Consider the following 27,334-nt stretch of genomic DNA (forward strand, 5'->3'; position numbering starts at 1 on the left):
TTACTGCAACTCGCTGTTGGCTGGGCTCCCTGCCTGTGCCATTAAACCCCTACAACTCATCCAGAATGCCACAGCCCGTCTGGTGTTCAACCTTCCCAAGTTCTCTCACGTCACCCCGCTCCTCCGCACACTCCACTGGCTTCCAGTTGAAGCTCGCATCTGCTACAAGACCATGGTGCTTGCCTACGGAGCTGTGAGGGGAACGGCACCTCCGTACCTTCAGGCTCTGATCAGTCCCTACACCCAAACGAGGGCACTGCGTTCATCCACCTCTGGCCTGCTGGCTCACCTACCTCTGCGGAAGCATAGTTCCCGCTCAGCCCAGTCAAAACTGTTCGCTGCTCTGGTACCCCAATGGTGGAACAAGCTCCCTCACAACTTCCAGGACAGCGGAGTCACTCACCACCTTCCGGAGACATTTGAAACCCCACCTCTTTAAGGAATACCTGGGATAGGATAAAGTAATCCTTCTACCCCCACCCCCCCCCCCCTTTACTCCACCCCCCCCCCCCCCCCCCCCCCCCAAAAATAAAATTAAAAAAAACATTGTAAAGTGGTTATCCCACTGGCTATAAGGTGAATGCACCTATTTGTAAGTCGCTCTGGATAAGAGCGTCTGTTAAATGACGTAAATGTAAATGTAAAAATGAATCCATGTATTGATGTGAAAGCTGATTTGTATTTATATGAAGTATTATGATTGTAAAATGTGAAAAAGGTCTATAAATATAATTTTAAAACCAATAACCCCTTACCCTTACCCTTACCCTGATTCAAACCAGAACCCTAATTGTAACCCTAACCCTAAACCTAACCATTTAGCTTAAAATAGTCTTTGACCTCATGGGGATGTGGGAAATGTCCCCACAAGGGATAATTTTCCTTGTTTTACTGTCCTTAAGGGGACATTTTTTTTGGGGTCCCCACAAACACACACACACACACTAAAGGATGTTGAATGATTGAATGATCTTTTTAATTGATATTTTACTGGCAGTAAATGACAGACAACACCAATCATTTCCCCGCACCACCAATGTACGGCCATGGCACAGATCGATCATTCTTCTTAAATACGTCATATTTAAGAAGCCCTACACAAAACAAATCAAATTAGCAAATTACATTGTACAGTTCTTTATTTTCATTAGAGCCTACAGTGAAATACTTTTATTCCTACAAACTGAAATGGTAAAGACAATGTGCCACCTAGACCATAGAGAATGCCATGTACCATCCAAATGGTCCTGGCAATGAGTCATGCTTAAAAAGACACCATGAGTTGAATCAGAGTAGGCTTCCTAACACAGCATTAGTTTCAGAAATGTAAAACATAGTTGACATTCTTCTCATTAATATGTCCTCTATAGGCTTATGTAGGCCCATATGTTTTGTCTTGTTTTTTGAGGGGTTGTTGTCTTGTCCTTTACCTGGTTTCATAGTTTGAAAGATGACACATGCAGCATGGGACAGTGGAGGCAGAGCAAACAGGATTACAGCTAGAGCTGTAGCTATAGGAAATGAGAGAACAATCATTTTAGCAGGTCCAGCATGTGCAAAGCCAATTATCAATAAACCCTACAGCCAATGATCAATTCAGTTACAGTTTTGTTCCACATTGTGTTTGTTAGCAGTTTAGTTCTCAATCGCTATATGACTTTGCCTCAATGCCCTTTACTTTTCAACGTATTATCTGACATTCCTAAAATGTAACTGAATTAGACATTGTCATATTAATAACATCCCCCTAGAGTCTATTGACGCACCGGTACGTCAATATAAGTAACATAATAAAAAATCCCCATCAAAATCCGTCAGTTAAAGCTAGAGATACAGTATCTGTTTTTTTTGCATGGGCTGCATCTCAATCCATCGCATCCGCCTATAGGCGGCTGCAAGCTCCACTCCATTGATCTACGTGCGTGCAGTCGTTTTTGGGGGGGCAGCGGACTCTTTTCGTTTCGTTCCACCCAGAAAGGAAGTCCACCTTGTGTAGTGTATATCCACTAAAGGGCTTGGGGAGCCATAGTAGTTTACCAAGCAAGAGGGGCCGAGGCACTCTTTTTGACTCTAGTTAGGGCGGCAGGTAGCTTAGTGGGTAAGAGCGTTGTGCCAGTAACCGAAAGGTCGCTGGTTCTAATCCCCGAGCCGACTAGGTGAAAAATCTGTCGATGTGCCCTTAAGCAAGGCACTTAACCCTAAAATGCTCCTGTAAGTCGCTCTGGATAAGAGCGTCTGCTAAATGACTAAAATGTAAAATGTAGTTAGTGTTGATAATACAAGTTTACTGGAGAACTGAGACCAAGTAGAGACTTTTGGACAAGGTGGATATGGTATAATAAAGGCAGTTTATTCAGAGGTAAAGATATCTGGAATCGCGTGCACGGACCCGTTCGTCAAACTCTTAGGGAGCTGTCTGAAGAGCCCCCAAAACATTGTGTGCTGACATTTTATACAATAAAATGAAGTAGGTTGAATCTAGTAGTTCTGATCTTCTGATTGGTCCTGATGAGTTGGGCGAGGTCCCCTCCAGGCTAGTGTCACTGTTGCATTGGCTCTGAGTCGGGTTCTCTGTCTTCAGATGTTCAGCCTAAGAGAAGGGGATTTTTGTGTGTGTGTGTGTGTGTGTGTGTGTTTAACAGTGATGATGTGTGTGTGTGTGTGTGTGTGTGTGTTTAACAGTGATGATGTGTGTGTGTGTGTGTGTGTGTGTGTGTTATCAGTGATGATGATGTGTGTGTGTGTGTGTGTGTGTGTGTGTGTCCTCAGAGCAAGAACTCGTGAGTTGGAAGAACTGAGAGACCTATGGCGTGGGTGTTGTCCTTGGCCACCTGCTGACAAGGCTGACAAGATAGGACTCTTTTGTCCATTGTATTGAATACAAAGGCCCAACACAAAATGGGTCATGCACAAGATTTTAGTCAGACCAAGCTATAACATTATATATTTACTACGACATTAGTGACGACATTGGAACTCCCAGTCTGGTGTTATGACTGTTTACAAATACTAGCTAGCTACATGTCAGCCTAGTCTGGTGTTATATGCTTTACGACACTACTTTCTTAACCACAGAAGAAGAAGCAAACATGTCTCTTTTTGAATTGCAATTAATGCAAAATGGGCAGAAATCGCCAGAGATTTTGGAGATAGTTGGAATTATCAGTTTTGTGCAGGAGCTGTCGATGCCAGAAACTATTCGGATCCGAGCTCTGGCAAACTCGGGCAGCGAGTACTACAACTACAAGGGCTTTTTTGCAATAGTCCTGAAGGCAGTCTGCGATGCAAGGTGCCGCTTCACCATGATCGACGTGGGCGGCGTCTTTCTTTTTCTAAGCTAAGTTAACCTAGGCTACTTAACCTTACTAGCTCTGAATTTAAAGTTGTTATATTATCATTAGTAGTCTATTATCAGGTAAAAGCATATGCTTATTATTCATAATTTCTCAAATATTTATTAGCTAATAATTTCTATAAAATTGTTTAAGTTACTCTGACTATAGCACACAACACATCAAGTTACATTGTTTTCCTATTTAGAGTTGGCTACCCCATGGGTACAAATATCATATTTCTTCACTTGTTGAGAGACCTACCCAGAGAGACCACTCAACTTTTGAATTGAGCCTACGCCTAGGAGTGAATTCTGTTGAGGAGTTACAAGAGTGGCTTCTAAAGACTAGAGACACTGGAGTGAAATGGAGGGTCAGCGTAACAAGACCCAGGAAAGGACATAGAATTATTTTCAAGGTATTGATTGAAGTGGGTAAAATGATATTTCGTCGGTGGGATAGAGCAAATGTAAGGCATGCAGACGTTCAGATAATAAATACAATACACCTTCTGTTTAGGCTGGTTACAGGTGCCAACACAAGATTTACAGTAGATCCCTCCACTGCGTACAATGAGGGAACATCAAAAAACACTTGCTGTCCATCCAAAATGAGTATCACTCTGATTCGCTGTGTCACCGGAAGGGGAGGCTGAGCAGGTGTGTGAATGGTTTATTTACATATACAAACCTGCCCATTGTGGTTAATCGTTCTCTAACTTTGATTTAGCTGAAGACAATCAAATGTTTGTTCTAGGAGCAAGGACCCACATATTCCTACAGTAGCTACAGTAATTTTTTGTGTGAAACAAACAAGAAATAAGACAAAAAAACAGAAAACTTGAGCGTGCATAACTATTCCCCCCCCCCACCCCCCAAAAAAGAACATTTAAATGTTTCGCCTTAAACCACTTGAGTGTTGCTTTAGCAGTATGCTTAGGGTCATTGTCCTGCTGAAGGTGAACCTCCGTCCCAGTCTCAAATCTCTGGAAGACTGAAACAGTTTTCCCTCAAGAATTTCCCTGTATTTAGCACCATCCATCATTACTTCAATTCTGACCAGTTTCCCAGTCCCTGCCGATGAAAAACATTCGGGGTGATGAGAGGTGTTGTGTTTGCGCCAGACATAGCTCAATTTTAGTCTCATCTGACCAGAGTACTTTCTTCCATATCTTCTCTGTTTCTTAAACATATTTAAGGTAATTCAGATTGACCTGTGTGTATACTATGACAGTGGGATGATCCAGTGTGTAAGAAATGCTGCTCCCTAGAGAAATTATTAAAGCTTCTCATGAAGCAGGTTCGGCTCCCAACTCATTGCCAGCTGCTGCTACCAAGGCCAGAGTGCTTGCCGGGAACCCAAACACAGAGGCCATATGTCTTTGTGGGATAACAGGCATTCCCTCTGAGGGTAAACCTGATGTTACCATATCCAGGTAAGATACGCTAAATACATGTGACTATATACAGTACATATGATGTGAAAATTATACGAATATAGACGTTGTAATGATATGCATAAAAGTGATCAGGCATCTTAGTAAGAGAATAAGGGCCTATGTCCAAAGCATATGCTACAAAGTTGTTACACTACACATTAGCTGTCAGCACCACCAGCACACTTACAGCACCAAGCAGCACTGGTAACCAGGAGCCTCTGCACCCAAATAAAGACATTAAGTATTTCACATGAGAGGAAGAATAACACCACCTTGGAAAACAAGTGAAGAAAAAACGATTCCTTATTTCTATATCTCCATCCAGTATTCTTCAGCATTGAATATAAGTTATCCGAAAGGCTGCAGTGGAAGGCAGAGAATGCTCTGATGCTATGAATCTAGTCTGTCTCAATTGAGTCAGGAGGCTCTCATCACTGAGTCAGGGACAAGCACAGGCTACACACACATGCACTGGGCCTCACAGCAGCGCACTCCTCTTATCTCGTCTTTTTCTTTTGCTCTTTTCTTACTGTTGGGAAGTAGGGCAGTGTAAGTGTATTCCAGGCAGCTCCACATAAGCGTATGTTATTGTGTCTAATTTAAAGCCTCCTTCCACAACTCTCTGACTTTTCCTTTATTCACGCGGTTGAGGAGGTAATGAAGACAGATGTGAAAAACAACCTATCCACTTCTACTGCCATCTAGTGGTGACAATCAGTGTGACAAGGTTCTATACCGTCTATACCACCTATACCGAATAAAACAGGTTTAGACTTTACTGTGAAATGCTTACTGTAAAGTCTACACTTGTTGTATTCAGCGCATGTGAAAAATACAATTGTATTTTATTTGATCTGATGAGCTCCTGGTTTGGAACCTTGTGATTGTCACCACTAGATGGATAGTTTGTCTTTCTGAAAGTTTCAGTCTGTCAACCTGAGTAGTACACTATAAAGCAGCATGTTAGCCAGCTAACTTGCCTAAATATACTGCATTTTTTTGTGTGTGTAGAAAGATAGGCTTAAAGTGGTCTAATTGATTTAACAAACTTAAATAAATATCAAAGTTTAGCTTTTTTAATAAATCATAAAATCAATAGTAATTTCTGGTTGCTTATCAAAGTTAGCTGGCTAACTCATTGATTATACTTTGTAGTATACCCCTCTGGACTTCAAACCTTGGGAATAGATCAACTAAACATTTAATAACCACAAAATAAATAAGTCAATGACCTGAAACAAACACGGTCAGTAAATGGGGTGTGTGGACTTAAGGGGGAAATCTGAATTTAAGGTCCATCCTGCAACCTGACATTTTTTTTTATTGATATTTTACCGGCAGTAAATGACAGTTAACATCTATCATGATGTTCTTGAAGTAAATAAAGTACGGACACCCTAAGGTGAGGTGTTGACTAACAGAGGATGATCTATACCAATGAAAAAGAAAGTTGCACACTAACACGCATCTTTCTTTTTCATTTGTATCATGATGTTTTTACCATTTCTAGTCAACCAATCCAATTAATCAGACACCGAAACATTCACATTTGACACAAAGTAAGCTGACATATTTTATTCACTGTATATTGAGAACACATTGAAGTAAACCATTTACTTCCCCACAGCGCCGAAGATAGGGCATGAAATGGAGGGATCACTCTTCTTAACCACCTTGAATTCACATGCCTTTTGGTCCCACTCCTTCATGCAATCATCAGGAAAATGTGTGGGAGTCGCATACCTGCAATCAAACAATAAACATCATCAAATTATTTTGCTGTGTAAATCAATGGAATTTCACCCACTCAGTCTATTCTTAAACCACTGAGATAGCTTGTGTGGATATTTTGAGAAGATAGCAATGGGCAGTATATTCCTTTAGTGTGATAGATACAGACTGGGAAGGCTGAGGGCTACATAAACCATGCCTTTTGTAGGTGATAGTATAAAGCTGTACCCCGAGCAGCATGATTCACAAGTGCAGTCCATGCAATCACTGTTCCTCCAGTGGGAACCAATAGGATGCCATGTCTTATCCTTGTCATCACGACAATGGGTTATGCCTAAACAAGAAAACAATATAGCATATTGTTTATGTTTGTTGTCTTTTTCAATGTGCTAGTGTAATTTCTATGTGTTCGTGTGGATGGTTAGCTTTGTCCTTTACTTTACCTGGTTTCAAATACTTCTTGAAGCAGTAAGCATGGAACAGTGGAAGCAGCGCACACAGGATTAAAGCTAGAGCCAAGGACCTCTTCACAGGGAGAGAAAACATACAGTTGAAGTCGGAAGTTTACATACAACTTAGCCAAATACATTTACATTTTAGTAGACGCTCTTATCCAGAGCGACTTACAGTTAGTGAATACATTTTTTTTTTTAATACTGGCCCCCGTGGGAAACAAACCCACAACCCTGGCATTGCAAACACCATGCTCTATCAACTGAGCTACATCCCTGCCGGCCATTCCCTCCCCTACCCTGGACGACGCTGGGCCAATTGTGCGCCGCCCATGAGTCTCCCGGTCGCGGCCGGCTGCGACAGAGCCTGGATTCGAACCAGGATCTCTAGTGGCACAGTTAACACTGCGATGCAGTGCCTTAGACCACTGCGCCACTCAGGAGACATAATACATTTAAACTCAGTTTTTCACAATTCCTGACATTTAATTCTAGTAAAAATTCCGTCTTAGGTCAGTTAGGATCACCACTTTATTTGAAGAATGTGAAATGTCAGAATGATAGTAGAGAGAATGATTTATTTAAGCTTTTATTTCTTTCATCACATTCCCAGTGGGTTAGAAGTTTACATACACACAATTAGTATTTGGTAGCATTGCCTTTAAATTGTTTAACTTGGGTCAAACGTTTTGGGTACCCTTCCACAAGCTTCCCACAAGAAGTTGGGTGAATTTTGGCCCATTCCTCCTGATAGAGCTGGTGTAACTGAGTCAGGTTTGTAGGCCTCCTTGCTCGCACACGCTTTTTCAGTTCTGCCCACACATTTTCTATAGGATTTATGTCAGGGCTTTGTGATGGCCACTCCGATACCTTGACTTTGTTGTCCTTAAGCCATTTTGCCACAACTTTGGAAGTCTGTCCATTTGGAAGACCCATTTGCGACCAAGCTTTAACTTCCTGACTGATGTCTTGAGATGTTGCTTCAATATATCCATATACTTTTTCTTCCTCATGATGCCATTTATTTTGTGAAGTGCACCAGTCCCTCCTGCAGCAAAGCACCCCACAGCATGATGCTGCCACCCCGTGCTTCACGGTTGGGATGGTGTTCTTCGGCTTGCAAGCCACCCCATTTTTCCTCCAAACACAACAATGGTCATTATGGCCAAACAGTTCTATTTTTGTTTAATCAGACCAGAGGACATTTCTCCAAAAAGTACAATCTTTGTTCCCATGTGCAGTTGCAAACCGTAGTCTGGCTTTTTTATGGCGGTTTTGGAGCAGTGGCTTCTTCCTCGCTGAGCGGCCTTTCAGGTTATGTAGATATAGGACTCGTTTTACTGTGGATATAGATACTATTGTACCTGTTTCCTCCAGCATCTTCAGAAGGTCCTTTGCTGTTGTTCTGAGATTGATTGGCACTTTTCGCACTAACGTATGTTCATCTCTAGGAGACCGAACGCGTCTCCTTCCTGAGCGGTATGACAGCTGCGTGGTCCCATGGTGTTTATACTTGCGTACTATTGTTTGTACAGATGAACGTGGTACCTTCAGGCATTTGGAAAATGCTCCCAACGATGAACCAGATTTGTGGTCTACAATTTCTTTTCTGAGGTCTTGGCAGATTTCTTTTCATTTTCCCATGATGTCAAGCAAAGAGGCACTGAGTTTGAAGGTAGGCCTTGAAATACATCCACAGGTACACCTCCAATTGACTCAAATGATGTCAATTAGCCTATCAGAAGCTTCTAAAGCCATGACATCATTTTCTGGAATTTCCAAAGCTGTTTAAAGGCACAGTCAACTTAGTGTATGTAAACTTCTGACCCACTGGAATTGTGATACAATGAATTTTAAGTGAAATAATCTGTCTATAAACAATTGATGGAAAAAATACTTGTGTCATGCACAAAGTAGATGTCCTAACCGACTTGCCAAAACTATAGTTTGTTAACAATAACTTTGTGGAGTGGTTGAAAAATGAGTTTTAATGACTCCAACCTGTGTATGTAAACTTCCGACTTCAAATGTATGTTATTGAGTGGAATAAACAAGCCATTGGTCTACCATTGAACCTTCAAAACATTGAACATAAAGAACTAGAAAAGGAAAGTGACACATTTAAACATGTTAAAATAATACGTAATTGACCCTACACTAGAAAATAAATACTGGTAACTATATTTTCCAATGCCTTTTCTCTATTATGTTGTTTAAATCCACCATCCATTCAGACTCAAACAAAGGTGGGGAGTTAAAAAGAATCATTTTGCAGTATTTATTTTTATGTCCACATTATCATAACAAAATGAAACCCCATTAGGCTACCTATTTTTATTTTATTTGATCCATTTTAGAATAAGGCTGTAACTTAACAACATTTGGAAAAAGTGAAGGGGTCTGAATACTTTCCGAACAAAGGTGGGGAGTTAAAAATATTCATTTTGCAGTATTTATTTTTATGTCCACATTATCATAACAAAATGAAACCCCATTAGGCTACCTATTTTTATTTTATTTGATCCATTTTAGAATAAGGCTGTAACTTAACAAAATTTGGAAAAAGTGAAGGGGTCTGAATACTTTCAAACAGAGTATTCAGACCCCTTCACTTTTTCCAAATACTGCAAAATGAATCTTTTTAACTCCCCACCTGTTCAGACCCCTTCACTTTTTCCAAATGTTGTTAAGCTACAGCCTTATTCTAAACTGGATCAAATAAAATAAAAATCCTCATCAATCTACACACAATACCACATAATGACAAAGCGAAAACAGGTTTTTAGAATTTTTTGCGGTCTGAATACTTATTTAAATGTGATATTTCAGTTTATTTTATGTTTAACATTTGCTTTAAATTCTAAAAACCTGTTTTTGATTTGTCATTATGGGGTGTTGTGTGTAGATTGATGAGGGGGAAAAAACAATTTAATCAATTTTAGAATAAGGCTGTAACGTAACAAAATGTGGAAAAACTCAAGGGCTGAATACTTATCGAATGCACTGTATGTTACTGGAGTTACAGTAAATTAGCAAGAACACGGCTTCTGGTGTTACATATCATGGAAAATCAACCAAATATAAGGACTGTTCTATCACCTTCAAAATCCTGAAAACATAACATGCAAAATGACTTACCATAATTCACACAAACGGATTGTAATGTAATTCTACTAGAGTTCTTGTAGGGAAGTACAAAACTTGCTTTTAAATAGTGGGTCTTTGGGAAGTAGCCTACCTTTGGAATTAAACAAAGGGTGGGGGTGGGGAGAGAGTAAACAAAAGTGAGTAACATGCTTACTTTGTTAGGTTTAGGGTTAGGGTTAGGGTTTAAGGTTAGGGTAAGGGTTAGGTTTAGGGTTAGGGGAAATAGGATTTTGAATGGAAATACATTTTAAGTCCCCACGAGGATAGAAGAACAAAACGTGTGTGTGTGTGTGTTTGTAAAGTCTGGGTTGAGCCAGTAAACAAGAAACTTCATAGCTTCAAACTATGTCCAATACATTTCTCTGAATTAATTGTACCACTACATATCATATACACTAAGGGCTATTTGCAGGTTGCTTTGTTGCATAGTGGACCTTAAAAGTCCACGCGCACGATTTACTGACAGTGTTTGACCCCAGCCCTTGTTTAATTCCAAAGGTAGGCTACTTCCAAAAGACCCACAAGCCTGTGAAGTTCTCTACCCTAGAAGATCCCTAGAATTACCTTAGAATCCAGTCTACATTCTTGTGAATCATGGTAAGTTTCTTAAAATTTGGCATGTTATGTACAAGTTAGTAGGAATCTGGAGGTGGTGGAACCGTCCGTGAATTTGATTGATTTTCCATGATAAGGTAACAAACAGAAGCTGTGTTCTTGTTGTAACTCCTAATGGCACATAGGGAATGGGGTTTCAGTTACACATTTTGTTCATCACAATGTGGACATAATAAATACAGCAGGCAAAATTAATATTTGGAACTCCCCACATATTTGTTTTAAGCCGGAATGGATGGTGGATTTAAATTACATAGTAGAGGAGGGCATTGGAAAAATATTACGTTATTTTATTACCTAGAGTAGGGTCAATGATTAGCTCAAAATGTAGACATGTGTCAGTTTGGTTTGCTAGTTGTTCATCTAGAAATATTTTGTAGGTTCAACGGTAGGCCTATGGCTTATTCCCCTCAAAAACAAATGTTTTCCCTCCCTTCTCCCTTTGAAGAGGTCCTTGGCTCTAGGTTTAATCCTGTGTGTGCTAGTTCCACTGTTCCATGCTTATTGCCACAGGAAGCCTATGACTTTGAAACCAGGTAAAGTAAAAGACTAAGCTAACCAGCTGCAATTCCACACATTTTACCATGAGGAGGAGAAAAAAGCATAGCATTTTTATAAGAATGCAATTATACTCATTTTGTAATGGGGCAGAGAGAAAAAAATAGCAGTTTTACAACAAGCTTTCTGCCATTCACCCATTTTGTCATGGGGTTGAGATCATTTTTAGCAGTTTTAAAGATAATTTACTGCAATTCTACACATTTTATAATGACTTATTCCATGTTAATATGATAACTGATTGAAAATGAATAACAAAATCTATGCGTCCCCAGTCGGGATTTGGCCATGATTACTACAAGTTTAGATGGCTGGCTAAACTAACTACCAATCAAAAAATTGTTAGTTGACATGGTTAATTGAGTGAATGTCAGCGACTGACATAACAAGAGAAAAAGAGCTGATGCACAACAACATTTTGAAATTGCACCTGGTGTATTCTACTATTCGTACTTTCAATAGTAAGTTGAGTAAGTTCCTAAAATATACACTACAGTTCAAAAGTTTGGGGTCACTTAGAAATGTCCTTGTTTTCGAAAGAAAAGCAATTTTTTTGTCCATTAAAATAACATCAAATTGATCAGAAATACAGTGTAGACATTGTTAATGTTGTAATTGGCTATTGTAGCTGGAAACTGCTGATTTTTAATGGAATATCTACATAGGCGTACAGAGGCCCATTATCAGCAACCATCAGTCCTGTGTTCCAATGGCACGTTGTGTTTGCTAATCCAAGTTTATCATTTTAAAAGGCTAATTGATCATTAGAGAACCCTTTTGCAATTATGTTAGCACAGCTGAAAACTGTTGTGCTGATTAAAGAAGCAATCAAACTGGCCTTCTTGAGACTAGTTGAGTATCTGGAGCATCAGCAATTGTGGGTTCGATTACAGGCTCAAAATGGCCAGAAACAAATAACTTTCTTCTGAAACTCGTCAGTCTATTCTTGTTCTGAGAAATTAAGGCTATTCGATGCGAGAAATTGCCAAGAAACTGAAGATCTCGGACAACGCTGTGTACTACTCCCTTCACAGAACAGCGCAAACTGGCTCTAACCAGAATAGAAAGAGGAGTGGGAGGCCCCGGTGCACAACTGAGCATGAGGACAAATACATTAGAGTGTCTAGTTTGAGAAACAGACGCCTCACAGGTCCTCAACTGGCAGCTTCATTAAATAGTACCCGCAAAACACCAGTCTCAATGTCAACAGTGAAGAGGCGACTCCGGGATGCTGACCTTCTAGGTAGAGTTGCAAAGAAAAAGCCATATCTCAGACTGGCCAATAAAAAGAAAAGATGGGCAAAAGAACACAGACACTGGACAGAGGAAGATTGGAAAAAATTGTTATGGACAGACGAATCGAAATTTGAGGTGTTCGGATCACAAAGAAGAACTGATTAAACAGCATGATCATTACACAAGTGCACATTGTGCTGGGGACAATAAAGGCCACTCTAAAATGTGCAGTTTTGTCACACAACACAATGTCACAGATGTCTCAAGTTTTGAGGGTGCGTGCAATTTACATTCTGACTGCAGGAATGTCCACCAGAGCTGTTGCCAGAGAATGAAATGTTAATTTCTCCACCATAATCCACCTCCAACGTAGTTTTAGAGAATTTGGCAGTACATCCAACCGGTCTCACCACCACAGACCACGTGTCATCACATCAGCCCAGGACCTCCACATCCGGCTTCTTCACCAGCGGGATCATCTGAGACCAGCCACCCGGACAGCTGATGAAACTGAGGAGTATTTCTGTCTGTAATAAAGCTGTTTTGTGGGGAAAAACTAATTCAGATTAACTGGGCCTGGCTCCCCAGTGGGTGGGCCTGGCTCCCAAATGGGTGGGCCTATGCCCTCCATCCATGGCTGCGCCCCTGCCCAGTCATGTGAAATCCATAGATTAGGGCCTAATGAATTAATTTCAATTGACTGATTTCCTTATATGAACTGTAACTCATTAAAATCGTTGAAATTGTTGCATGTTGCGATTTATATATTTTTTCACTATATAATATAATTATTATTATTATTATTTCAATTGTTTTTTGGCCGGCTTTTTGGGTCCGAGGCCCCCTAGCGACCAAGGTCCCTAAGCGACCGCTTAGGTTGCTAATGCCTGGAACCGGCCCTGATCAAAGTTAAGACATTTGTGGTTGGAAAGGCAGTATGTATACTGAACAAAAAAATGTCAACGATTTTACTGAGTTAAAGTTCATATAAGGAAATCAGTCAACGTTGGAGGCGGATTATGTTAGAGAAATTAACATTAAATTATCTGGCAATAGCTCTGGTGGAAATTACTAATCCACTGATCTCCTCGAGCTCATTAATGATAGAATGGTGATATTTGAAGATTAAAGATTGGCCAGTCTCTTTGGCAAATTACAGGATTGCTAAGGAGTGGAAAGTTGGCTAAAAAGAATGATACGCAGGCTACATCAAATACACCTGTACATTGAAAAAGACAACACACATTTACAATATGCTATACTGTTTTGTTGTTTAGGCATGATTACCCATTGTCTTGACGAAAAGGATAAGACATGGCATCCTATTGGTTCCCGCTGGAGGAACAGTGATTGCATGGACTGCACTTGTGATTCATGCTGCTCGGGGTACAGCTTTATACTATCACCTACAAAAGGCATGGTTTATGTAGCCCTCAGCCTTCCCAGTCTGTATCTATCACACTAAAGGAATATACTGCCCATTGCTATCTTCTCAAAATATCCACACAAGCTATCTCAGTGGTTTAAGAATAGACTGAGAGAGTGAAATTCCATTGATTTACACAGCAAAATAATTTGATGATGTTTATTGTTTGATTGCAGGTATGCGACTCCCACACATTTTCCTGATGATTGCATGAAGGAGTGGGACCAAAAGGCATGTGAATTCAAGGTAGTTAAGAAGAGTGATCCCTCCATTTCATGCCCTATCTTCGGCGCTGTGGGGAAGTAAATTGTTTACTTCACCGTGTTCTCAATATACAGTGAAAAGATGCATGTTAGTGTGCAACTTTCTTTTTCATTGGTATAGATCATCCTCTGTTAGTCAACACCTCACCTTAGGGTGTCCGTACTTTATTTACTTAAAGAACATCATGATAGATGTTGACTGTCATCTACTGCCGGTAAAATATCAATAAAAAAAAATGTCTGTGTGTTTTTGTAAGGTCTAGTTTAAGCCAGTAAAAAACTACTTCAAATGGCTATTTGCAGGTTGCAGTGTTACATAATGGACCTTAAATTCAGATTTCCCCCTTAAGTCCACACACACCATATACGGACCGTATTTGTTTCAAGTCATTGACTTATTTGTTTTGTGGTTATGACATTTTTAGTTAATCTATTCCCAATGTAGAGGGAACTGTATGTAACAGGTTTGAAGTCCAGAGGGGTATACTACAAAGTATAATCAATGAGTTAGCCAGCTAACTTTGATAAGGAACCAGAAATGACTATTGATTTTATGATTTATTAAAAAAAGCTAAACTTAGATGTCTTTTTGTTTGTTAAATCAAATAGACCATTTCAAGCCTATCGTTCTACACAATAAAAAATTAAATCAGTATACTTAGGCAAGTTAGTTCTCAGGTAAATAGACTGAAACTCTCAGAAAGACAAACTATCCATCTAGTGGTGACAATCACAAGGTTCCAAACCAGGAGCTCATCAGATCAAATAAAATACAATTGTATTTTTCACATGCGCCGAATACAACAAGTGTAGACTTTACAGTAAGCATTTCATGGTAAAGTCTACACCTGTTGTATTTGGTGCATGTGACAAATAAAACGTGATTTTATTTGATCTTATGCGCTCATAGTATAGAACCTTGTCACACTGATTGCCACCGCTAGATGGCAGTAGAAGTGGCTAGGTTATTTTTCACATCTGTCTTCATTACCTCCTCAACCACGTGAATAAAGGAAAAGTCAGAGAGTTGTGGAAGGAGGCTTTAAATTAGACACAATAACATACGTTTATGTGGAGCTGCCTGGAATACACTTACACTGCCCTACTTCCCAACAGTAAGAAAAGAGCAAAAGAAAAAGACGAGATAAGAGGAGTGCGCTGCTGTGAGGCCCAGTGCATGTGTGTGTAGCCTGTGCTTGTCCCTGACTCAGTGATGAGAGCCTCCTGACTCAATTGAGACAGACTAGATTCATAGCATCAGAGCATTCTCTGCCTTCCACTGCAGCCTTTCGTATAACTTATATTCAATGCTGAAGAATACTGGATGAAGATATAGAAATAAGGAATCGTTTTTTCTCCACTTGTTTTCCAAGGTGGTGTTATTCTTCCTCTCATGTGAAATACCTCCTCCAAACTGGAATAATGTATTTATTTGGGTGCAGAGGCTCCTGGTTACCAGTGCTGCTTGGTACTGTAAGTGTGCTGGTGGTGCTGACAGCTGGTAACACTGGGCACAACCAGGACAGGGGGCAGGCTGGACCATCCTGCTTCGGGGGCTTTGACCTCTACTTCGTTCTGGACAAGTAAGTTTGTCATTCATCATTCACCTTCCACCTCACCTTCGCTGCTTGTCATGCACTATTGGGGGCAGAGTTCAGTTGGTGAACTGTTGGTTGTTGAGGGCACCATGTAAAATCCGAGAACTTTGACTTTAAGGGTAGGTAGACAGTGACTTTCTTATTTCATATTTCACCAAAGCACAATTAGTGTTTAATTTGCAGAAACATCTCTTGTTGTCACATCTGTCATTGCCAGTCTCAGTGTTTTCAAATGTTGTCATGATGTCATGATGTCATACACATTCAGGAATGTTATTGTTATTATCATGCCCCCTGGTGCCATATGAAGCAATTTACATTTTATTTTGCCATATGCTGGTAATAATGCCCATGAAAAGATAATAATGCCAAAATGTCAAAATGAAAGGATCACAAGTGTTTTCTCAATGGTTATTACACTTATCAAATAAACAATCTGATATTACATAATTGCTATATTTATGTATACTTTATACAATGTTAAAGGCATTCTGACTAGAAATGTAATATAACCTAATGGGGAAAATATATGTTTTTGGTTCCAGTATCTTTGACAACCAGCATCTTATCCAAGGTGAGTATGATGGTGGGACATTGATCGAGCATTGGGTCCAACTATCTGTAGTTGTCTCTTGTGAATTGTTGGTAAGCATGGGTAAAAGGCCAGAGGAATTCCCCTTTAGGCCGGGGTGGATAAAGTGAGCAGATGAATCTCTTGTAAAGTTCTCAGGCCACACTTTATGGTCCAGGATAGATCTGGATTGCTGGTGAACAGTGGCACATTTGATACTACATCAGTCACATACAGTACACATGTATTAGTTGTGCAGGCTGAGCTCTAGTTCAATCCCAACAGTCAAATCAATGTACCTTTTTTACTCCATGCTTTACTACAGTTGGGCAAAGAGGTTGAATTTAACTGATCCAACTACAATCCAATACCTCATTTATGCTACTCTATGAGGTTCTCAAATTCATTTATAAGTAGAGTTTCCCTGTCACTTCTACAGTAGTTCTACAGTAGTGTTAGTTCACCCAAATTACCAAATTACATATTGGTTTCCTTAACCTCCACCAAAAGGACCTGATTATTGTGAGCAAAGACGAGACAGACCTAATGATTGGGTAAACAAATGGAGCCTCATCTGGTTCTAATAGATGTTGCTACCTTCTGGACTTCAATACTTTAAAATGACAAGCCTCAGAGTCATTACCTTATTGTGTGCATGAGTATCTGTCTAATGTGGGCATGGCTTCAGGCTTCAGCTTCTTCCTCTTTCATTTGGGTCTTCCTTTCCCTCTCTTCAATTGTTTTAAAAGTATCTTACTCATGGATGAAGATTGATTTTACATGTTCCCCTTAAATCAGAATGCCAACTCTAGACAGACATTTCTCTGGTTGCACAACATTTCGCTAAGAGGAACTTCAGGCAGAGATCTGAAATTGTAGGATCCAATAGCCAGACGTAGAGAGTATGATGAACATTAACATACTCTACCTACTGCTGTGTGTGTGCACAATGTTTTCGCTAACAGAGGAATACATGTGAATACAACAAGAATATTGGACACCAAGCATGGTGTAACTCTGTTTATTCGCTGGGATTTGTACTTGCCGTCCCCCTAATTCTGTTATAGTCATTCCTCTGCTGCGCTCCTCTACCTCTGTTCGTTTGAACTGATATCCTTCCGCTTTTTACCATAACTGTCCTTCTGCATTCTCTGTCTGATCATCACTCCTCTCTGTATCTCCTCCTCTCTGTGTCTGCAGAACCCTTTTTCCATTAGGTCCAGATGTTCCAACGTTTCAGCCTTTTGGCTGCGCTGTCTGTGCTGAGACTCGTATCCTGTTAACAATGGAAAAAGATAAATGCTTAAAGAGAGAGAGCGAGAATAGGGCAGTGAAATAAGAGGATATGAGTAAAGACAGGAATTAAATGAATGACACACACACAGACAGACAGAAAGAAAGAGTATCTAAGTCAGATGGTTGGTTAACCCACTGTCTGGCAATTTGATGGTGAGAAACGTTTTGTGAACTTTCTTCTTTATGATCATTTGCAGTCAAAAATGTAATTTTCATGTTTTTTATATCTATTTCCACACTATCTGTTTGGAATAATACAGTACTGTGAAATTGTGAAAATGATGATAATGCCTTTTTAGTGTAAGAGCTCTTTGAAAAGACCACCTGAAATTTCAGTCTGTTTTGGTGGGATGGAGTTTTGGCCTGCCTGGTGACATCACCAGGAGGTAAATTAGCTAATAGACCAATAAGAAAGAGAGTTTCAAACCTCTCTGCCAATAACAGTGTGGTGAGTGATTTTGAAGGAGTCAGGCGCAGGAGAGTAAATCACAGAATAAAATATTTATTCAGAAAACACAGCAGTACGCAGCAACTGCGTACTGCTGTGTACTCCAGGTTATGGTGGTCAGTCCAGACGAGGAAAGGGTGTTTTGCCCCCTCGAGCCAGTGCCTCCACATGGTCAGGGCTCTGACAACAGCTAACAGCTCCCGATCACCAACGTCGTAGTTCTGCTCTGCCGGGCTGAGCTTCTTGGAGAAGAAGGCACAGGGGCAGCACTTGGATGACGTGCCCGAGCGTTGAGATAGGACAGTGTCTATCCCTACCTCGGACGCATCCACCTACACTACAAACGGTAATGATGGATCGGGATGGACCAGTACCGGGGCTGAGGTGAACAGAGACCTCAGGTTACTGAAAGCCCTGTCAGCCTCAGCAGACCAGCGGAGCTGGGAAGGCCCACCCTTCAACAGAGAGGTGATGGGAGATGCGACCTTGCCAAATCCCCGGATAAAACTCTGATAGTAGTTGGCAAAGCCAATAAAGCGCTGCACCTCCTTTACCGACGAACGCCGAAGCCTGCCCGAACAAGGAGGGAAGGCAGCCTCGGAGGAAGTCGTGACAAACAGCTGGTTTTCAGTTTTCCCCTTACCACTCAGACCACTCCCAGACAGTTCTAGCAAAATTATTGCTTAAGAAATTGCTCTCCGCTAAGAACCCAGCTAGCACATTTGGTTCCTTGGAAGTTGTGTGAACATACGTTTTTGGATTCTATTGGTTCTGGGAACGGAAGTGAAAATGGTGCATTTTCTGAGAACGTTTTACTCTAGTTCCTTGAAAGTTTCCCAGGAAGGTTTAATTAACGATCTGAGAACATAAATGATAGATTATTTGGACGTTTTTTTAATAACTTTCTTAAAACTTTCCCTGAATGTTTCAATAAGACTTTTAATAACACTGCTAGCTTATTTTGGGTTAACCCTTTTAAGCTCCAAGCACAGATAGGACACATATAAATGAATCATGCATTAATCATCCTTGGTTTCTCAAATGACTGCCTCGCCTGGTTCACCAACTACTTCTCAGATAGAGTTCAATGTGTCAAATCGGAGGGCCTGTTGTCTGGACCTCTGGCAGTCTCTATGGGGGTGCCACAGGGTTCAATTCTCGGGCCGACTCTATTCTCTGTGTATATCAATGATGTCGCTCTTGCTGCTGGTGACTCTCAGATCCACCTCTACGCAGACGACACGATTTTGTAAACATCTGGCCCTTCATTGGACACTGTGTTAACAAACCTCCAAACGAGCTTCAATGCCATACAACACTCCTTCCGTAGCCTCCAACTGCTCTTAAACGCTAGTAAAACTAAATGCATGCTCTTCAATCGAACGCTGCTTGCACCCACCCGCCCGACAATAATCACTACTCTCGGCGGGTCTGACAGAATATGTGGACAACTACAAATACCTAGGTGTCTGGTTAGACCGTAAACTCTCCTACCAGACTCACATTAAGCATCTCCAATCCAAAGTTAAATCTAGAATCGGCTTCCTATTTCGCAACAAAGCCTCCTTCACTCATGCTGCCAAACATGCTCTCGTAAAATTGACTATCCTACTGATCCTTGACTTCGACGATGTCATTTACAAAATAGCCTCCAACACTCTACTCAGCAAATTGGATGTAGTCTATCACAGTACCATCCGTTTTGTCACCAAAGCCCCATATATTACCCACCATTGTGACCTGTACGCTCTCGTTGGCTGGCCCTCACTACATATTTGTCGCCAAACCCACTGGCTCCAGGTCATCTATAAATCACTGCTAGGCAAATCCCCGCCTTATCTTAGCTCATTGGTCACCATAGCAACACCCACCCGTAGTATGCGCTCCAGCAGGTATATCTCACTGGTCATCCCCAAAGCCAACACCTCCTTTGGCCGCCATTCCTTCCAGTTCTCTGCTGCCAATGACTGGAACAAATTGCAAAACTCTCTGAAGCTGGAGACACTTATCTCCCTCACTAACTTTAAGCATCAGTTGTCAGAGCAGCTTACCGATCACTGCACCTGTACACAGCCCATCTGTAATTAGCCCACCCAACTACCTCATCCCCATATTGTTATTTATTTTGCTAATTTGCACGGCAGTATCTCTATTTGCACATCATCTTCTGCACATCTATCACTCCAGTGTTAATACTAAATTGTAATTATTTTGCACTATGGCCTATTTATTTATTTTGCACTATCTGCCTACCCATGTGAGAGACGCAGACTCGGTCTCAACCTTTAAGTCTTTACTGAAGACTTATCTCTTCAGTAGGTCATATGATTGAGTGTAGTCTGGCCCAGGAGTGTGAAGGTGAACGGAAAGGCTGGAGCAACGAACAGCCCTTGCTGTCTCTGCCAGGCCGGTTCCCCTCTCCACTGGGGTTCTCTGCCTCTAACCCTGTTGCAGGGGCTGAGTCACTGGCTTGCTGGTGCTCTTTCATGCCGTCCCTGGGAGGGGTGCGTCACTTGAGTGGGTTGAGTTACTGACGTGATCTTCCTGTCTGGGTTGGCGCCCCCCCCCCTTGGTTTGTGCTGTGGTGGAGACCTCTGTGGGCTATACTCGGCCTTGTCTCAGGATTGTAAGTTGGTGGTTGGGGATATCCCTCTAGTGGTGCGGGGGCTGTGCTTTGGCGGAGTGGGTGGGGTTATATCCTTCCTGTTTGGCCCTGTCCGGGGGTTTCTTCGGATGGGGCCACAGTGTCTCCGGACCGCTCCTGTCTCAGCCTCCAGTATTTATGCTGCAGTAGTTTATGTGTCGGGGGGCTGGGGTTAGTTGGTTATACCTGGAGTACTTCTCCTGTCTTATCCAGTGTCCTGTGTGAATTTAAGTATGCTCTCTCTAATTCTCTCGTTCTCTCTTTCTCTCTGAGAACCTGAGCCCTAGGACCATACGTCAGGACTACCGGGCATGATGACACCTTGCTGTCCCCAGTCCGCCTGGCCTTGCTGCTATTCCAGTTTCAACTGTTCTGCCTGCGGCTACGAAACCCCTACCTGTCCCAGACCTGCTGTTTTCAACTCTTAATGATCGGCTATGAAAAGCCAACTGAGAGACCTGAGCCCTAGGACCATACGTCGGGACTACCGGCCGTGGTGACTCCTTGCTGTCCCCAGTCCGCCTGGCCTTGCTGCTATTCCAGTTTCAACTGTTCTGCCTGCGGTTATGGAACCCCTACCTGTCCCAGACCTGCTGTTTTCAACTCTTAATGATCGGCTATGAAAAGCCAACTGAGATTTATTCCTGATTATTATTTGACCATGCTTGTCACTTATGAACATTTTTGAACATCTTGGCATGGTTCTGTTATAATCTCCACCCGGCACAGCCAGAAGAGGACTGGCCACCCCTCATAGCCTGGTTCCTCTCTAGGTTTCTTCCTAGGTTTTGCCTTTCTAGGGAGTTTTTCCTAGCCACCGTGCTTCTACACCTGCATTACTAGCTGTTTGGGGTTTTAGGCTGGGTTTCTGTACAGCACTTCGAGATATTAGCTGATGTAAGAAGGGCTATATAAAATAAAATTGATTGAAATTGATTGATTTATTGCCCTACCTCCATAACTTACTACATTTGCACACACTGTATATAGATTTTCTATTGTGTTTTTGACTGTACGTTTTGTTTATCCTATATGTAACTCTGTGTTGTTGTTGTTTTTATCGCACCGCTTTGCTTTATCTTGGCCAGGACGCAGTTGTAAATGAGAACTTTTTCTCAACTGGCTTACCTGGTTAAATAAAGGTGAAATAAAATAAAATAAAATACAAATAAAACATTTATTTTTTATTGTGACACGGCATCAGTGAGATTCAAACCAATAATCGTATTTTCTCTATCCATGGAATAGTCCACCATGCCAACAGGATGGAGTTGGCATGGCATATTTACGCATAAAAAGCTGTTCATTTTAGTCTATTCAAACATACCCCGTTTCAAAGGAAACAAGCACTGATTAAGTTCAGGTGTGGCCAATTAATGGGCGAGGCCAACAAACCTGAACACACTTAACAAAATAGAGGATAGAGAGAGTTTTGATAATGCTGAGAATGGAATGTATATGTTTTTAAAAAGCATTTTTAAATAACATACTCTGAACGTTACTAAAGTTTTCTTAACGTTCTTGGAACAATTTGAGAACATGACTGGCCTAATTTAAAATACACAACCACTCAGGCATGTAGGCATAATGACTGATCATTTACCTGACTCCAATAACACATCATGACTGATCATTTACCTGACTCCAATAACACATCATGACTGATCATTTACCTGACTCCAATAACACATCATGACTGATCATTTACCTGACTCCAATAACACATCATGACTGATCATTTACCTGACTCCAATAACACATCATGACTGATCATTTCCCTGACTCCAATAACACATCATGATTGATCATGTACCTAACTCTAATAAGATCATTACTGGGGCTGCATTATAAAGACATTGACATGTAGGCATTATGACTGATCATTTACCTGACTCCAATAAGATCATTACTGGGGCTGCATTATAAAGACATTGACATGTAGGTATTATGACTGATCATTTACCTGACTCCAATAACACTAAGATCATTACTGGGGCTGCATTATAAAGACATTGACAGTAATCTGAGAAGAATGATGTCACTGCTCCGCATCAGCGTGAGATCATTGGGGCAGTCCAAAGATGGCAACTATCTAATAAATCAATCAGTGTTATACACTACATTGTTGCTCTTCAACCAAAGTTGTGTGTTCTAATGGAATGGGTGCTTCTGAAGCAATGCCGTCATTTTCGGGGAGGAAGAGCATACAGGCCGGAGTGTTGCTACAGAAGTGGAGCCAGACAGCTTGAGGATCTGTATAGCAATTACACACAGGCAGGGAAAGACTGCATGCAGCCTAGATAAACATATAATCACAAACTGTAATGGTTAGATAGGATGAAATGTGTACAGTAGGTGGGGTTACAGCATGATGTGCAAAAGAAGTAGCACAAAGTTGAGTAGATATCTATTTTCTGTTAGTTGATTAGTGTAAAGGTTTGGTGTACATATTTTATGCACATTCAAGCCTTTGTGTCAAACACTATTTGACTGTGGAGAAGGATCCACATAATAGTGAACATTTTTAATGGCAGATGCTGCCTTTCTACAGATAAAGTACAATTCGACTCCCCTGACTCCCTTTCACAATCAGATACCTTAACCTCTCAACTTCCTCCAGACTCTGTTATGCAAAACTCCTCATCAACATTTCATCTCTTTTTGTAGATCTGGGAGTGTGCAGCACCACTGGGTTGAAATCTATCACTTTGTGGAACATCTGGCTCACAAGTTCATAAGGTGAGAATAGTTTGTCCCACATTGTTTAAAGACCATGTAATGAAAATAAACAATTAACCACACATGGTGTGTGTATGATGTATTTCATTGCTTGTTATGATTGTTAGTGTACTGACAACAGAGATAACGTTAATTTAAATGGTCTGGGTATTGCTCATTTCTCTCCAGTCCACAGCTGCGCATGTCCTTCATTGTGTTCTCCACTGAGGGAAGGATTTTGATGCAGCTTACAGAGGACAGGTAAGGGAACAATCTTTCTTTCTTAGGATTTGGGTATTACATCTGCACAAGATATCAGGTATTTGCTGATTCTGAACTGAGTTGATTATCAAGAACTCAGAAACCAGAGAAACATGCAGGATTTGTTTAATTGAATTAGAGACATAAAAAAACTAATCACAATACCCTCACATTGAGCTCAACCGACAATGCTGTCAATCCCTTGGCAAACTGTACGCTTCAGCATGTGGCTCATAATATATCATGTGTTGCATATGTGTCTAATCTTTCTTCAGGAACAGTTTCCACACAGGCACTGAAACGTTTTCAATGTCATCCTGCTATCTCATTTTACACAAGACTCATTTCCTCATTCTCTGCTGGACAGTGTCCTGTGGCAATAGATCCCCAAATCTCAGCTTGATCTCTTAAATCTGAAGCACATATAAAGCCCATCACTACTCTCTGAAATGGAATGCCACTTCAATAAATAGATCATGATAGGTCTTTGTTTCTGTGCTTATTAAAAACAATAGTTTTTGTCACTTCATGTCTGCATTTAGTTTAGGGAGAAGACTGCATTGTACAAGAAAACAGTCAAAAATAAAATCTGTTAAATATTAATGCACAGTTCTATTTCTAGTGCTTAAAGCGACTCACTTCAAGATTATGGGCGTGCATGCATGTAGTTTAATGCTGTACCCAACGTTTTAGTTTGACAGTATGATTTAATAGTAGCACGTCACCCACATTTATAACTATTATGACTCTTCTTACGTCAATACCTATAGCTACGTCTTCTTTTAGGTCTTGTAATTTACGGTTTGCATAGCTTTGTAGCTGCAGTTATATCTATGAGACAGGGACTTCTGCAGGGTGAGGGATGATACATGATGAATATGAACTGCCCTCTCATCTGTCTGTTGGTCTGTTTGCTCAGGGAGCAGATTCGCAAAGGTCTGGAGGAGCTCCAGAGGGTACTTCCAGGTGGAGACACCTTTATGCACGAGGGCATCCAGAGGGTGAGCTGTCTGCTTTTAGCTGAGTTTTGAGCTGGAATCTATCTCCATTCTGGCTCATGAACAAAGACCATGGTTCAGAGACAAAATGGTACCTGTATCAGTATGGAATAGTTACTTTATTCACAGGACAGCTCTAGCCAGTGTACTGTTTCAATCCAATTCCTCTTCTTTTACAGGCCAGTGAGCAGATATACTATGGAAACTCTGAAGGTGTGTAGTTCAATAAAAAACATTTCAATTGATTCCTGCTATACGTCTTGCATCATATATTAATTTCTCAAGTATATATGTTGGTCTACCATTATGATTATTTTAATAGCTCTGTGGCAGCATTTAGATCCTAATCAAAGGTTTTGTGTCTGTTTATAGGATACCGTACCGCCAGTGTCATCATAGCTCTCACAGATGGGGAGCTGCATGAGGACCTCTTCTACTATGCTGAGAGGGAGGTAAGCACAGCCTGTCTATTCCATTTGCTTTAGCAATGTAAACATATGTTTCCAAAGCGTCTGCTAAATGGCATATTATTATTATTATTATTATTTCCCATGCCAATAAAGCCCTTTGAATTTAATTTAATTGCATTGAATTGTGTGAGACAGAGAGAAAGAGAGAGAGAAAGAGAGAGGTCTGAGGTCATCTGCCTTTGGCCTAAAGAGCAGACTTTATCAAAGAAATTGAAAATACAGACATGGTCATCCTACAAGAAACATGATATAGAGGAAACAGACCCACTGGTTGCCCTCTAGGTTACAGAGAGCTGGTAGTCCCATCCACCAAACTACCAGGTGTGAAACAGGGAAGAGACTCAGGGGGTATGCTAATTTGGGATAGAGCAAACCTAACCCACTCTATTAAATTAGTCAAAACAGGAACATTTTACATCTGGCTAGAAATTAATATGGAAATTATCTCAACAGAGAAAAATGTCCTCATGTATGCTACCTATATCCCCCAATAGAATCCCCATACTTTAACGATGACAGCTTCTCCATCCCAGAGGGGGAGATCAACCATTTCCAGGCCCAGGGACATGTACTAGTCTGTGGTGACCTAAATGCCAGAACTGGATAAGAACCTGACACTCTCTGCACACAGGGGGACAAACACCTGCCTGGAGGTGACAGCATTCCCGCCCAAATATGCCCCCCTAGACACAACTATGACAAAACAACCAACAAAAACAACCTGCAGCTCTGTTGCACACTGGGTCTGTACATAGGTAATAGTAGGCTTCGAGGGGACACTTATGGTAGGTACACCTACAGCTCATCCCTTGGCAGTAGTACTGTAGATTACTTCATCACTGACCTCAACCCAGAGTCTCTCAGAGCGTTCACAGTCAACCCACTGACACCCCTATCAGATCACAGCAAAATCACAGTCTACTTGAACAGAGCAAAACTCAATCATGAGGCATCAAAGCCAAAGGATCTGCATAATATTAAGAAATGCTATGGATGGAAGGAAATTAGTGTAGAAACCTACCAAAAAACAAGTAGGCAACAACAAATTCAATCCCTTTTAGACAACTTCCTGGACAAAACGTTTCACTGTAATAGTGAAGGTGTAAACTTGGCTGTAGAAAACCTAAACAGTATACAGTATTTGACCTCTCAGCTTCCCTATCAAATCTAAAAATGTCAAGCAGACAACCTAAGAACATTAACAACAATGACAAACGTTTTGATGAAAAATGCAAAAACTGTGTACTGAGCAAATATCAAATTGGCTTTTTACCTAATTACGGTACGGCAGACCACGTATTTACCCTGCACACCCTAATTGACAAACAAACAGACCAAAACAAAGGCAAAGTCTTCTCATGCTTTGTTGATTTCAAAAAAGCTTTTGACTCAATTTGGCATGAGGGTCTACTATACAAATTGATGGAACGAGGTGTTGGTGGAAAAACAGTATAAAATCCATGTACAAAAACAACAAGTGTGTGGTTAAAATAAAAATAAAAACACACACATTTCTTTCCACAGGGCCGTGGGGTGAGACAGAGATGCAGCTTGAGCCCCACCCTCTTCAACATAAATACCAACCAATTGGCAAGGGCACTAGAACAGTCTGCAGCACCCGGCCTCACCCTACTAGAATCTGAAGTCAAATGTCTACTGTTTGCTGATGATCTGGTGCTTCTGTCCCCAACTAAGGAGGGATTACAGCAGCACCTAGATCTTCTGCACAGATTCTGTCAGACCTGGGCCCTGACAGTAAATCTCAGTAAGACAAAAATAATGGTGTTCCAAAAAAGGTCCAGTTGCCAGGACCACAAATACAAATTCCATCTAGACACCGTTGCCCTAGACCTCACAGAAAAACGATACATACCTCGGCCTAAACATCAGCGCCACAGGTAACTTCCACAAAGCTGTGAACTTTGTGATCTGAGAGACAAGGCAAGAAGGGAACATAAAAAGGAACATCAAATGTGACATACTAATTAGGGTCTGGCTAAAAATACTTGAATCAATTTTAGAACCCATTGTCCTTTATGGTTGTGAGGTCTGGTGTCCGCTCATCAACCAAGAATTCACAAAATGGGACAAACGCCAAATTGAGACTGCATGCAGAATTCTGCAAAAACATC

At 41.0% G+C, this 27,334-nt stretch overlaps 2 protein-coding genes across 4 annotated transcripts in view; both read left to right on the top strand.

Moving 5' to 3' along the window:
- Window positions 1–10,590: 10,590 nt before the first annotated feature.
- On the top strand, window positions 10,591–14,443 carry LOC311141286 (beta-microseminoprotein A1-like). Its single transcript, XM_084176569.1, has 4 exons — window positions 10,591–10,697; window positions 11,164–11,251; window positions 13,787–13,895; window positions 14,112–14,443. Exons 1-4 carry the CDS (start codon window positions 10,695–10,697, stop codon window positions 14,239–14,241), a joined length of 330 nt encoding a protein of 109 aa, XP_084032695.1. The 5' UTR covers window positions 10,591–10,694; the 3' UTR covers window positions 14,242–14,443.
- A 93-nt stretch (window positions 14,444–14,536) lies between these two features.
- Window positions 14,537–27,334, top strand: part of LOC311141284 (anthrax toxin receptor 1-like) — a 51,995-nt gene continuing 39,197 nt past the window's right edge. For 2 of the 3 annotated variants that reach the window (XM_084176565.1, XM_084176567.1), the window contains exons 1-6: window positions 14,537–15,781; window positions 23,423–23,494; window positions 23,663–23,734; window positions 24,654–24,735; window positions 24,912–24,945; window positions 25,105–25,184. In XM_084176565.1, coding sequence (XP_084032691.1) covers window positions 15,621–15,781; window positions 23,423–23,494; window positions 23,663–23,734; window positions 24,654–24,735; window positions 24,912–24,945; window positions 25,105–25,184 — 501 coding nt within the window. In that variant the 5' untranslated portion in view covers window positions 14,537–15,620. Of the gene's footprint in view, window positions 15,782–16,341; window positions 16,371–23,422; window positions 23,495–23,662; window positions 23,735–24,653; window positions 24,736–24,911; window positions 24,946–25,104; window positions 25,185–27,334 lie in introns of all 3 variants that reach the window. The other variant, XM_084176566.1, reaches the window with a different exon arrangement.

The sequence above is a fragment of the Coregonus lavaretus genome (genome assembly GCF_964263955.1).
Source record: "Coregonus lavaretus genome assembly, chromosome: 14".
Taxonomy (NCBI): Eukaryota; Metazoa; Chordata; class Actinopteri; order Salmoniformes; family Salmonidae; genus Coregonus; species Coregonus lavaretus.